The 13,687-nt window shown below is 42.0% G+C and overlaps 1 protein-coding gene across 2 annotated transcripts in view; it reads left to right on the top strand.

Moving 5' to 3' along the window:
* CEP78 (centrosomal protein 78) overlaps positions 1–13,687 on the top strand; it is a 60,756-nt gene that overhangs the window by 36,752 nt on the left and 10,317 nt on the right. For both annotated transcript variants that reach the window (XM_063455021.1, XM_063455020.1), the window contains one exon: positions 10,412–10,549. In XM_063455021.1, the coding sequence (XP_063311091.1) occupies positions 10,412–10,549 (138 nt within the window). The remainder of the gene's footprint in view (positions 1–10,411; positions 10,550–13,687) is intronic.

Here is a 13,687-nt window from a genome sequence, read left to right as displayed (position 1 = left end):
CCTATAAAAGGTACAATAAAGACTTTGGAAGTCCTCCTTGGGCACAGAACCGTGAGAAATCATGTTTCCACAACTATCACAGAGTTCCCGACTTGACATGCAAATGAGCACAGACATTGTGCTTCATACTGCATTCTGCATTTCTGCAGGTACCTAAGCACGGGTTATGATCCATAAAGCTTAGTGACAAGAAAGCACCCATGCACTGTAGAGTTCCAACCTTTTAGGGTCTCATCCTCGGGGTCTCACCAGCAGCATGGTGCTGTGTCTCGCTGGGGCGGATTTGGTTCTTATTCTGGGGAGGGGCACTGGTAGATTCAGGCACACTAACCACTGCAGGTGTCTGTAGTGGTTATGGAGCAAGGAGTGCCATGGCCCCCTCCAGAGTAAGTAGTCAAACAGTTTAAAAACAGTTTGGCAATTTACCTGTGGTCTGCCGGTATAGGGGCTGTAGTAGGGGTTAGGGCCTGTGGTTTTGCATAGGGGCTTTAGTGCGTATGTGAGGGGTGCAGTGTGTGTGTGTGTGTGTGTGTGTGTGTGTGTGTGTGTGTGCGCGCGCGTGTGTATGAGGGGCAGTGTGTGAATGTGTAGGGTGGCAGATTAATAAATGTATACTTTTTAAAATTAATTAAATTAAATCATTTTGTGTGTGAGGGGTGCAGTGTGTAATGTGTTGGGAGTACTGGGGTCTAGGGGTCAAAGTGAGTGTGTGAGTGTGTGTGTGTGTGTGTGTGTGTGTGTACATATATTTTTTCATTTATTTATTTAAAAAAATATTTAGACAATCCCTGATGATCCTGGTGGTGGGAGTAAACTCTAGCCTGCAGCTCTGCTAGAGTTCACTCTAGCAAGATTTGGAGTGTTGCCATGGTAACCACGACAAAGCTCCGAGATCGCGAGAAGACAACCCAGTGGAGCTGCACGTTACAGCATCCGGTTGCTCACTCCCTCCCCTCCCAACTTTCCAGCGAGGTGACTGTTGGCTGGCGAGGAAGATCTCTGATCCCCCCTCTGGTCCGTGAAGGCACATAGCTTGGTTAGCGCCAGCCTTGAATGAACCGGCAGGTGAGAGGGAGAACAAGACCCAACTGCCTCAACCTCCCCCATCCCTGGTCTGCCACTGGTGTTTGGTCTGGTTGAAAGTTATCTATCTACATAGGACATGCTAAACATTAGTCCTGTGGTATCTTTTGACTTTGCAAGCCTTGGTGCAGATCTTCTAGGAGGAAGAATAACGTGATACTAGAATTTATTATTATTAGGATTCGCATTCTTACATAGCATCAACATATTCCCTAGCACTTTACAATTATAGTATAAGGGGCTATTTACAGGTAAAGAAGGCCCTACTCAAACAAGCGTACAATCTTTAAGGATTTAAGATAGGTGGATATACGTTGTAAGGTGGTCTGACGAGACTTTTAACCTAGGTGTCCCAGTTCCAAGACTGTAGCCAGCTATGAACTGATCTCCATGAATCTCCATAGCCCTGAATTGTTAACATTTTTAATTTAACAGATTAACTTGGATATATTAATACAGGATGTATTAGAATATTCAGAATGATAAATTATAAAGTTGATCCAGGTGGAACAAAAGGGAGTGTTGTCTCACCCTAAGGGGATATCCTAGGGATAAACAAGATGTTTAGGCCACTCCCCCTGCACCTCCCAGATCAAAAGAAAAGTCACCTAAATAGTGCTTCCAATTAGGCGATAACCCTGGAGCTAAATTATTGACAATGAGAACAAAAATCCCAGCTGTATACCTTTATGCTGCCACTCTACCTGGTCACATCTCTGCTATCTGATTGGCTTATGGGCCGTCTGATTATCGGATCATTCACACATGGCTAATTGAGAGCTGGGTGTTTTAAACTAACTCAGAGGATACCTATGGCCGCTCTTCTCCTGATGACGGCGTCTTAGCATGCTGAAATGCGCACCAAGCTATTTTATTCTCAATTTGCACTTGGGTAGCACTATGCACGTTTGAATTTTTGTTTTGAGTGGTCAGGGTTACTGGTTCAGGTAGGCATTAGCTCTGTGCGGTGCCAATGTATATAGGGACAGTGAGAGATTTTTATTAATGGGGAATTTGTAGTACCTTTATCTTTTGCAACCTACTGGTTCCCTCTCTGGCGTTTTGGGACACAGTGTACTTCTACCTCTTTGTAAATACCCTCTTCCCTACCTGTCCAGAGGTGGACACCACCCACCTCTTATACCACTGTTTTAATACTGTTTATAATTTCTTTTTAAGTGGACCATTATGTTTTGTATAATGGAGAATAAAGTTTAAGTTTTTTTTCCCTTCAGATTAGAGGCAGTGCTTATACCACAGGGTACACTGTACACTAACAATGAGAACAAAAATGCCAATGTCACCCAAAACTGTGGGATACACTGGGAGGAAGCACAAAAGTATTATAAGTGGCCAAAAAACATAAATTTTACTTACCGTAAATTTCTTTTTCCTGAAGATTAGAGGCAGTGCTTATACCACAGGGATATCCAATCTGGAGGGAAAAAACAGGCAGGCAAATCTCCAAACATTTAAACCCTCCCCTAATTACCTCCTTTCCCATAAGTAGCAGCTCCTCCTGATCATACCCAGTTCTTTGCCTGCCTCCGGCAGGGGAGGTTAGACAGGAGGTTCTCCAGGAAGCAGGTGAGAAGGGCTGAGGCTCTGGGGGCACTGCTTCCTTCATGTCCGGGTAAGTAGCCTTTAACACGCCGGACGGCGTGGTCCCTCAAGTTTTATGTTGCCGTCTAATGCCGTGCCAGGTGCCGGTCTGACGAAGGACGCAGGCGTGCGTCGGCTGGGAAGTCCTGCGGTGGAACGCACACACAGGTTGCGTTGCGTTCCACTAGGGAGTCGCGGAGCGCTATGCACATGCGCAATGCGAACCTTGATTCAGGCGCCAAATTTGAACTGGGCGTTCTCTTTGGTTTCAGGACTTATATGAGCATTTACCAGCAGCAACCTCTGTTTGCCAGGAGCTCTCAGATCGGTTGTAAAGAGTGTTATCTCACCTGCCCTCCAACACACTCTCAGGCCATTTAAGGTAAGACTGATTAAGTTTTTAATTAAATGGGTCCTAGCCTGAATCGATAAGGAGAAAAATTTGATTGTTTTCCCTTTTTTGTTTTCTCTTTTCAGTATGTCTAATCCGGAAAATTTGGATAAAGTTGCTGAAAAGGGGAAATGTTCATCTAAAGCCAAGCATTTAATCTGCTCTGTGTGTAGCCAACCTATGCCAGATGGTTATAAAAAGAAACTTTGCTCAGTGTGTTCTAAAGAAGCTTCAGAGGAAGCAAAAAGAACAGAAATGTCTACTTTCCTCAGCTGGTTGCAACATAGTATGCAGCAAACATTTGTGGATATGCAGTCGGCTGCATTACAGTCAGTCCAGGCCTCGGTTGCCCAAGATTTGCAAGTTGTAAAACATGCTAAGAAAAGACTGAGATCTTGGGAAGCTTCTGATACTAGTTCAGTAACTAGTGGTTCTGAGTATGAGGAAATTTCAGGTGGTGATTCTTCAGATGAGGAGTTTGCCTTCCCAGATGAAGCAATTGGGAAATTGATTAAAGAAGTGCAGTGCATTTTTGGAATTGAGGAAACAGGGAAAAAGTCCAAAGTGTTTCCTTTTCTCCCACAGATTAAGGAATTGATTTTAAAAGAGTGGAAATTCCCTAGTCACAAGCCGTTTCTGTCTAGACATTTTAAAACTCTTTTTTTCCTTAGCATCGGAACAAGACTGTAAGCTGGATACGGTCCCTGTAGTGGACGTTCCTATTGCTCAAATCTCTAAGAAAACTACTTTACCGATTGGAGACACAAGCGGGCTCAAGGATGTCATGGACAAACGCATTGACTCCTCCTTAAAAAAGTTGTTCATATCTTCTGCAGCCCAAGCTAAAGCTTTGATTACGGGGTCATCTGTTGCCAAGGCCCAAAGACTTTGGTTGGAAGAACTAGAAAAAGTTTATACGGGAGAAACTAAGGAAGACCCGGTAAAGCTATTAAAGAATATCAGGATGGCATCTGATTTTTTGGTAGATGCGTCTGCAGAAAGCCTAAAAATTTCGGCCAAGAGTATAGGTACTTCAACAGTCGCCAGAAGAGCGCTTTGGCTCAAAAATTGGTCAGCAGATACAGCATCTAAGAATTCACTGTGTGACCTATCCTTTGAACCAGGAAGACTTTTTGGTTCAAAACTGGATGAATTGTTAAAACAGATGAAGGAAGGAAGGAAAGCTTTACCAGAATCATTTAAGAAGCAGTTTAGAAGACGTAAAGCGGAGTCGCTTCCCTCATTTAGAAGTTCCTTTCGTAGAAACTATTTCAGGGGTCAGCATAAAAAAGCCTTTGATTATAGGAAGAAGGAAAGATTTTCTGTCAGAAGAAATAAAAAGTTATGACGCCAGGCCTGTGGGTGGAAGGCTGAGTCACTTCCTAGAGCACTGGAAAGGAACAACATCAGATCGCTGGGTTCTCACAGTGATAAAACACGGATACGCTCTAGAATTATCACAAGCCCCAATGGAAATGTTTCTATGTTCCGAGGTTCATTCTCTAGAGATGGAACTCTCTCTGATGCGAGAAGTATCGACTCTATTACTGAAAAGAGTGGTGGAAGAAGTTCCTCTCAAGGAAAGTTTTCGGGGCACCTATTCAAGACTTTTCTTGGTTCCAAAGCCAGATGGTTCGTTCAGACCCATTTTAGATCTAAAAGCCGTAAACAGGTGGATTATCAAAAAGAAGTTCCTCATGGAAACAATAAAGTCCGCTACTCTGCTTATTCATCCAAAAAGTTGGTTTGCGTCCCTGGATTTAAAAGATGCCTATCTTCATGTGCCCATAGCAGAATCCAGCAAAAGTCTTCTAAGGTTCGCTGTGTGCTGCCGATCAGTAATCAAACATTACCAGTTCAGAGCATTACCTTTCGGCCTGTCATCAGCACCCAGGGTATTCACAAAGCTGCTAGTAGTCGTTTCAGCCTTTCTAAGAGGTATGGGCATCTCTGTCATTCCGTATTTGGACGACTGGCTGTTGATTGCAGAGTCCCAAGGTCAACTACAGCTAGACCTGGGGACAGCGATAGAATCGCTAGAAAAGCATGGCTGGCTAATAAATTTCAACAAATCGGAACTAGTGCCAGTTCAAAGGATCCAGTTCCTGGGTCTGATTTTGGATTCTATCGCAATGAAGATATTCCTGCCAGAAGAGAAGAAACTAAAAATCAAGCGATTAATTCGGAATCTCAGAAGAAAAATTGTGTTTTCAATCAGAGAAGCCATGGGCTTACTGGGTCTGTTTACAGCCTCAATCCCGGCAGTCGGTTGGGCAAAATCCAGAATGAGACCTCTACAAAGAAACATTCTGCAAGTCTGGAATCGACAGGAACTCGGCCTGGATGGGCTTATGAGGTTCAACAAGCTAACTTTGAGAAGTCTGCAGTGGTGGACATCTTCTCGATTCCTGCACGAGGGTCTGTCATTCCGGATGAAGTCCTTCACTATAATTACGACAGACGCCTCTGCCCTGGGCTGGGGGGCCCATCTGGGAGACATCAAGAAGCAGGGGTCCTGGCAAGAGAAGGATATGAAAAATTCCTCGAACTTCAGGGAATTAAAGGCCGTGTGGATGGCACTCTTGGCATTTCAGATGCTTATCAAAGATCGACATATTCAAATCCGCTCAGACAATCGAACGACAGTGGCATATTTGAACAGACAGGGAGGTACGAGATCAACAAAGTTAGAAAGCCTTTGTTCAATGATCATGCTGTGGTCAGAAGTGCACCTGATGTCAATTTCAGCAGTTCACATTTCAGGGAAATTCAATGTGGTGGCAGATGCCCTGAGCAGGCATCATTTGAAACAAGCAGATTGGTCCCTGTCATGCAGAACTTTCAAGTTCATCACAGACCGCTTCAGTGTTCCGGAGATAGATCTGATGGCTTCCAGAATGAACAGGAAGACAGGACGTTTTGCATCCCTAAATCCAACAGACAGGCCGGATATCATAGATGCCCTGTCAGTTCCATGGAAGTTCAACCTGGCTTATGCCTTTCCGCCAGTAGTGCTTATTCCCAGAATACTTCAAAAAGTAAGACTGGAAAGTGTACGTATTATCCTTATCCTTCCATGGTGGCCAAGAAGAAGTTGGTTCTCGGTTCTCCTGAATTTTCCAGGGGCCACATTTTGGAAGCTCCCACTTTCAAGAGAAATACTAGAGGACGCCATGGTGCCTCTGCCGACCCTTCGAAGATTCCATTTGACGGCCTGGTTTCTGAACGCCAGATTCTAGAGAGCAACGGTCTGGATACTGAAGTGATAAAGATCCTGTTGGCAACTAACAAGGAATCTACTTCAAAGATCTACGCTAGAATTTGGAAGATATTCTGTCAGTGGTGTTGTAGATTTAAAGTCAACCCTGTTTCCGCATCCATCCAGAAGATTCTAAGTTTCCTTCAGATGGGATTTGCTAAAGGTCTTAAACCTGCTTCATTGAAATTGCAGGTTTCTGCTATCAGTTTCTTCTCCCTCAGATGCTTGGCCTCTAATATTCTGATTTCGAGGTTCTTCAGAGCTCTAACTCGTTTGGTGCCCTATGTTAGGGAAACCTATCCTCCCTGGGATCTTAACTTGGTTCTTTCAGCGCTTTGTGAGCCGCCCTTTGAACCATTGGAGGAAGCTTCCCTGAAGATTATTTCGTTAAAAACTGTCTTTTTGGTGGCTATTACATCAGCTAAAAGAATTTGTGAGATTCAAGCTCTTCGGGCGAATTTTCCTTTTTTAGTTTTCCATCAGGACAAGGTGGTTCTAAAGCTCGATCCTTCTTTTATACCTAAAGTTTTTTCGGTCTCGAACGTCAACCAGGAAGTGGTCTTACCGACTTTTTGTCAGAATCCATCTAATGCCTTGGAAAGCAAATTTCACTGCCTAGACGTAAAGAGATGTCTTTTACAATACCTAAAATCTACGGAATCCTTCAGGAAGGATAATAGTCTTTTTGTCCTATTCAGAGGCACTAGGAAAGGCATGAAGGTTTCGAAGAGTTCTCTGGCTAGATGGCTGAAGGATTGTATTCTGTTGGCTTATTCCAAGAATGGCATGGAACATCCAGGCCCTATAAAGGCCCACTCTACAAGAGCGGTTTCGACGTCTTGGGCTCTCCGAGCAGCTGCATCTCCCTCTCAGATTTGTTCGGCTGCTACTTGGTCCTCTCTCCATACTTTCTCAAGACACTACAAGTTGGAGGATGCTGCTTTTGGGCGCAAGGTGCTTCAAGCTGTAGTGAAATGAACCCGCCCTCAGGATCTGCTTTATTATATCCCTGTGGTATAAGCACTGCCTCTAATCTGAAGGGAAAAACATAAATTTTACTTACCGTAAATTTCTTTTTCCTGAAGATTAGAGGCAGTGCTACATTCCCGCCCCTTTTTTCTAATAAACTCAGTAATTTTGCAGCTATTTGGCTTATGTATTTTCTGGGTATGATCAGGAGGAGCTGCTACTTATGGGAAAGGAGGTAATTAGGGGAGGGTTTAAATGTTTGGAGATTTGCCTGCCTGTTTTTTCCCTCCAGATTGGATATCCCTGTGGTATAAGCACTGCCTCTAATCTTCAGGAAAAAGAAATTTACGGTAAGTAAAATTTATGTTTTTTGGCCACTTATAATACTTTTGTGCTTCCTCCCAGTGTATCCCACAGTTTTGGGTGACATTGGCATTTTTGTTCTCATTGTTAGTGTACAGTATTAAATATTTTATTATATATTTGACCCCCTTTTGCTATTTCCCCTAGGGGGCAGTGTTGCTTTACTTGATACACTAGTTATGGCACAATTGTATCCAATTTAACAGCAAACCAATGATTTTGGAAAGATTGTAAGGTACTGTTAACTAGAGCCAATTTCTCTGACTGGGCTCTGTAGGAAACGTTTTTTATGAGATAAAATATGGTGCATTTTGTTTTCCTGCCTATGTAATTTAGTTCTGTATATTGAAGAGCCTCTTAGTTAAAGTATTAACACGGACATAATGTAAAATTTATTTCAAAACTCTCTATTACCTAATTTATTTATTTTTAAGTCTAGTTCTGTTATATTTTTTTTTTTTTTTTTATAAATATTTTAAAAGTTTAATGCATTGTTATACTTTTCACTAGCATTTTACTGTTTGTTAGTGGAAGGGTCTTCATGGCAGACATAAATGCTTAACAATTCTCATAAACATAGGTTCTCATAAACATAGCTGGGAATATGTGTTTATTCTGTAGCCATCTACATGACTATATTTCCTGGTATGGACTAGGTGTTAACATAGGTACATCATGGCAATAATTGTCACTAAATGGAGGACACTTGCACATGAATTTGCCTAAATATCTTGGGAATGCTTATTCTGAAAATGCTAGCACAATCACTTATGTACTCAAGCTGAATTGCCTGCAATTCAAATTGAGAGCAAAGTGACTTTCAAAATTTAGGTTAAAGTGTGCTGATTATATAAGACTTGTGGCCATTGCTACTTACTTTTTACTTCTGTTCAATTCTGCCCAAGACAAACTGTCACACACATATAATTTATTTGGAAAAGTCATATATTATTTGATAACTGCCTTTCTGAATACTGATTTACTAGAAAAATGTCACTTAAAACGTAATCTCTCATTGTAGTGACAAGTGTTGTTACCGACTGATGTACCCTGTGCAGTAATAAAATGTTTACAGCAAAATAAGGGTGTTCATCATTGAGTACGTTGGGGTTAAGAGTTCATACTTTCACAATGTTTGGGATTGGACCTCTGACCCACTTCCAGCCATATCCTCTATCTTCAATCAAAGGTTGCCAGGTATACCCTTTTGTAGGCCCAAATGGTCCTTCATCTTCCCTATTAAGATCCCTACCTGTTTTGTGTAATTTTAGTAAGCTGGTAATCTAGCTGAAGACAACAATCGTGAAAACTATTTGTGTATATATCCAGTTATCACTAGAGCAAAAATATGTTGTTTTAATCACCATTGTTTAAGTTTGCATTTTTGTTAGGTAATTATTCAATCGTAACTTAAAGGATCACTAGAGGGTCAGGAACACAAATATGTATTCCTTACCCTATAGTGTTAAAACCACCATCCAGCCCCCCTGTGCTCCTCATGCCTCCCTAAATATAGCAAAATCTTACTTGAATTCAAGCCTGAAGCTGACGGTCTGCATGCTGTTTGCCTCAGAAAAACAAGCTGTCTGCTGACATCATCAGAATTGGTGGCCTGATCCAATCACTGTGATTCTTCATAGGATTGGCTGAGACTGACAAGGAGGCAGATCAGGGGCAGAGCCAGCACAATTCAAACACAGCCCTGGACAATCAGCATCTCCTCATAGTGTTGAATTGAATCAATTAATCTCTATGAGGAAAATTCAGTGTCTGCATGCAGGGGGTGGAGACACTGAATGTTTGGATGCATTTTAGGCAGCCATCACCCAGGAAGATTTCTAACAGCCATCTGAGGAGTGACCAGTGAAGCTATCACTAGGCTGTAATGTACACACTGCATTTTCTCTGAAAAGACCGTGTTTACAGCAAAAAGCCTGATTCTACTCACCAGAACAAAGTCAATAAGCTGTAGTTGTTCTGGTGACTATAGTGTCCCTTTAAATGTTTTAGTTTATTTGATGTAATTTAGATGTAATATATGGCTGTGTAAAAATATTTACTTTTTATGTAAAACGATACTCTCTATATGGAAGACACCCTTATAAAATGTGCTGCTGACAACCCAACAGTAGCCCAAGTGGCTTAGTTTTTAGTGGCATTGTGCTTCTAGAAACATAATGCCATCTTGGCTTTTGTCAAATAATGCTTAACTTTTGCATGTCATGAGATCCAAATCCTCGTGTTTCAGTGTTGTTAGGTTTAAAAATCCTACAATCTTGCATTAAATTCCTTGTTGTGATTATTTTTTTAACTTTTTTTTTATTTTTTTAATGGCTTTATTGATTTTGAATCCCTGGAAATGGAAATCTGTCATTCAGTAACAAGTGTCACCTCCAGCACAATCTAACCTTTATCCTCTTACACATCAGCAGTCTTTGACCGTTTATGATTCCTAGTTCTAGTAAAGGTGGTGATAGAAATTCCCTGCAACCAATATCGCTCCTGCCCCAAATAAAAAATATTACTATAGTACTTCAAAAGATTATTCATCAGCATTTTGTGTGTGTGTGTGTGTGTATGTGTGTATGTATATATATATATATATATATATATATATATATATGTATGTGTATATATATATATATTGTATATATATATGTGTGTGTATATATTATTTATTTATTATTTATTTATTTTTATAGGGAAAATATGTAAAAAAATAAATAAATTATTTTTTACTTTAGACCGGTACAGGAGTGCACATTTTGGTGAACAGTGACACTTCTGAAAGTGAAGAAGCAGATAGTTCTTTGGATGTTTCTGATTTGGCAGCAGTAGAATCCCTTCGGAAAAGTGACCCAAAACAACTCAAGCGTTTGCAGGTATGATGCAAATGGTGAACTGCTTTTACGTTCTAAATCATGAGTGTCCAACCTTTTGGCTTCCCCAGGCTTCATTAAGCGAAGAGGAATTGTCTGGGGCCGCACATAACATATATATTGTATTTAATTTATATAATAAAACGTCAAAAGTCCTTTTCTTAAAGGGATCCTATAGTGCCAGGAAAACAAACCTGTTTTCCTGGCACTATAGGTTTAATAGCTTAGCCCCTCCCTCACGCCCCCCCCCCCTCCCGCGGGGCTGATGGGGTAAAAAACCCTTCAGCCACCTACCTGAATCCAGCATCAATGTCCCTCAACGACATCAGCCGGCGGGGGAGACCTTATGCGCATGCACGGCAATGGCCGCACGTGCATTAGGCCTTCCCATAGTAAAGTATTATTCAATGCTTTTCTATAGGGAAAATCTGACGCTGGAGGTCTGTGAGGACGTCCAGCGTCAGATAAGAAACCAAAAGTTTGTTTGGATTCCGGAAGCGTCCCCAGTAGCTGTCTAGTAGACAGCCACTGAGGGCAGATTTAGTGCTGCAATATCAACATTGCAGTTCTCTAGAACTGCAATGTTTGCATTGCAGTCACAATTAGCTGAAGTTGTCTGGTGCCTACAGTGTCCCTTTAATGCTGATATTTCATTTGTTTAGTAGCGAACTCCCTTTTTTGTTACCCTTTTCTGGGATTGCCATATTTAAGGATACCAAATTAGGGAGCCATCTACTAAACACATGTATATAATTATACATTTAACCACAGACCAGTACATACACACAATCACATGCACACACATATTCGCAGGCCTATACAAACACAATCATAGACCCACAAACGCACACATACAAACACAGACCTATATACACAATCATATACAGTTGTGTTCGAAAGTTTGCATACCCTGGCAGAAATTGTGAAATTTTGGCTACTGAATTTGAAAATATGACTGATCTTGCAAAAAAAAATATTTTATTGAAGGATAGTGATCATATGAAGCCACTTATTTTCACATAGTTGTTTGGCTCCTTTTTAAATCCTAATGATAACAGAAGTCACCCAAATGGCCCTGATCAAAAGTTTACATACCCTGGAATGTTTGGCCTTCTTACAAACACACAAGGTGACACACACAGGTTAAAATGGCAATTAAATGTTAATTTTCCACACCTGTGGCTTTTTTACATTGAAAATAGTATCTGTGTATATCTGTGTAAATAGTCAGTGAGTTTGTTAGCTCTCATGTGGATGCACTGTGCAGGCTAGATACTGAGCCATGGGGAGTAGAAAAGAACTGTCAAAAGACCTGTGTAACAAGATAATGGAACTTGATAAAGATGGAAAATGATATAAAAAATATCCAAAGCCTTGAAAATGCCAGTCAGTACTGTTCAATCATGTATTAAGAAGTGGGAAATTCAGGGACATCTTGTTATCAAGCTAAGGTCGGGTAGACCAAAAAAGATTTCAGCCAGAACTGAACTTTATGGTCACAACACCATAAGTGCTATGTTTGGAGAGGGGTTAACAAGGCCTATAGTGATATCATCAGGGCCGTCTTTAATAACGATTGACCCTGGGCAAGCGTTTGCTTGGGCCCCCTGGGCCCTGCCGCCCTCGCCCCCCACTCCTTGGCATGCAATCACAGCATCCATCCCAACGCATTGGCGGATCTAAAGTAGAAATAATTTTATTGGGACCCCCAATTGCAAGGTTGGACTAAAGGTAGAACCCCCATCTGTTTTCCAAATCCAACAATACTTTGACAGCTGGGGCTCTACCAATTTCCCATGCTTATAGGGTTGTATTTAGCACTGAGCCATGTTTGTGTGTTTGAATGTAAACATGTGTTTGTATGGAGTATGTTTGTGTGAATGTGTTTGTATGTGGTACTGGAGTTTGAATGCAAGTGTGCATTTATGTGTGATGTTTGTTTTTGAATGTAGGGGTGTGTTTATATATAATTCTGGTGTTCAACACAGAGGTATGTTTGTAAGTAGTGTTGATGTTTCAATGCAGGAGTGTGTTTGTATGTAGTGTTGAAGTTTGAATGGAGGGGTGTATTTGTATTTAAAGTTGGTGCTCAGATGCACAGGTACACACTCTGACACACAAGCAGATACACAGATACATACACTGACTACATACAGATAAACAGGCACATACACTGACAGACATACTGACACACACAGATACATATACTGACACAGACACATACACTGGTAGACGTACTGACAGACACATATACAGACATACTGACACAAACACACAGACACATACACTGAGCAACATACTGACACACATACACTGACAGACATACTGACACCCACACACAGGCACATATACTGACACCCACATACACTGAGAGAAATACTGACACACACACACAGGCAAATACACTGACACACACAGACGGATATACTGACGCATGCACTGACAGACATACTGACACACACACACACACACTGACAGACAGACAGACATACTGACACACATGTAAATGTAAATTTTTAAACCCACCCTCCCGTTTCCTACCTTTTGCTGGAAGGTGGTTTCCCTGGGGTCCAGTGTGGTGCCTGAGGCTGATAGGAGTGAGGATCCTCCATCCTCACTGCAGCCTCCTCCTCCCTTCCTTGCAACTCCTGCCAAATTCCGTGCAGCTCCTCTCTTTATGGGAGGAAGTGACTTGCGGCTGTCACTTCCTCCCAGCCGGCTGCCGGAAAGCAAGGGGCCCAGTTGTGGTGTTAAAGGGCAACAGCGCCCGACCGGGCCCCTGCTGATACAAGCCCACCGGGTGGCCCTAAGTGCATGGGACACCCGGTGGGACTCAGAGGACGGGGGGGAAAAAGAAATCGATGAGGGCAGCGGGGCCTATGGGGCAGGTGCTTTGGGCCCTCCAGGAGAAACTGGGCCTGGGGCAGCTGCCCCGTTTGCCCCCTCGTTAACGAAGACCCTCTATATCATTCCCACAAGGAATCTTGTAAAAATTGATGGCAAGATGAATGCAGCATGTTATTAGAAAATGCTGGCAGGCAATTTGCATTCTTTTGCACCAATGCTGCACATGGGATGTTCTTGGACTTTGGCAATGACCCTACTCACCAGGCCAATTTGACCCTCCAGTGGTTACAGCAG

Source organism: Pelobates fuscus, chromosome 5, assembly GCF_036172605.1.
Source record: "Pelobates fuscus isolate aPelFus1 chromosome 5, aPelFus1.pri, whole genome shotgun sequence".
Classification (NCBI taxonomy): domain Eukaryota; kingdom Metazoa; phylum Chordata; class Amphibia; order Anura; family Pelobatidae; genus Pelobates; species Pelobates fuscus.
Note: the sequence above shows the minus strand (reverse complement) of the source record. Positions and strands in the feature narration are given on the sequence as shown.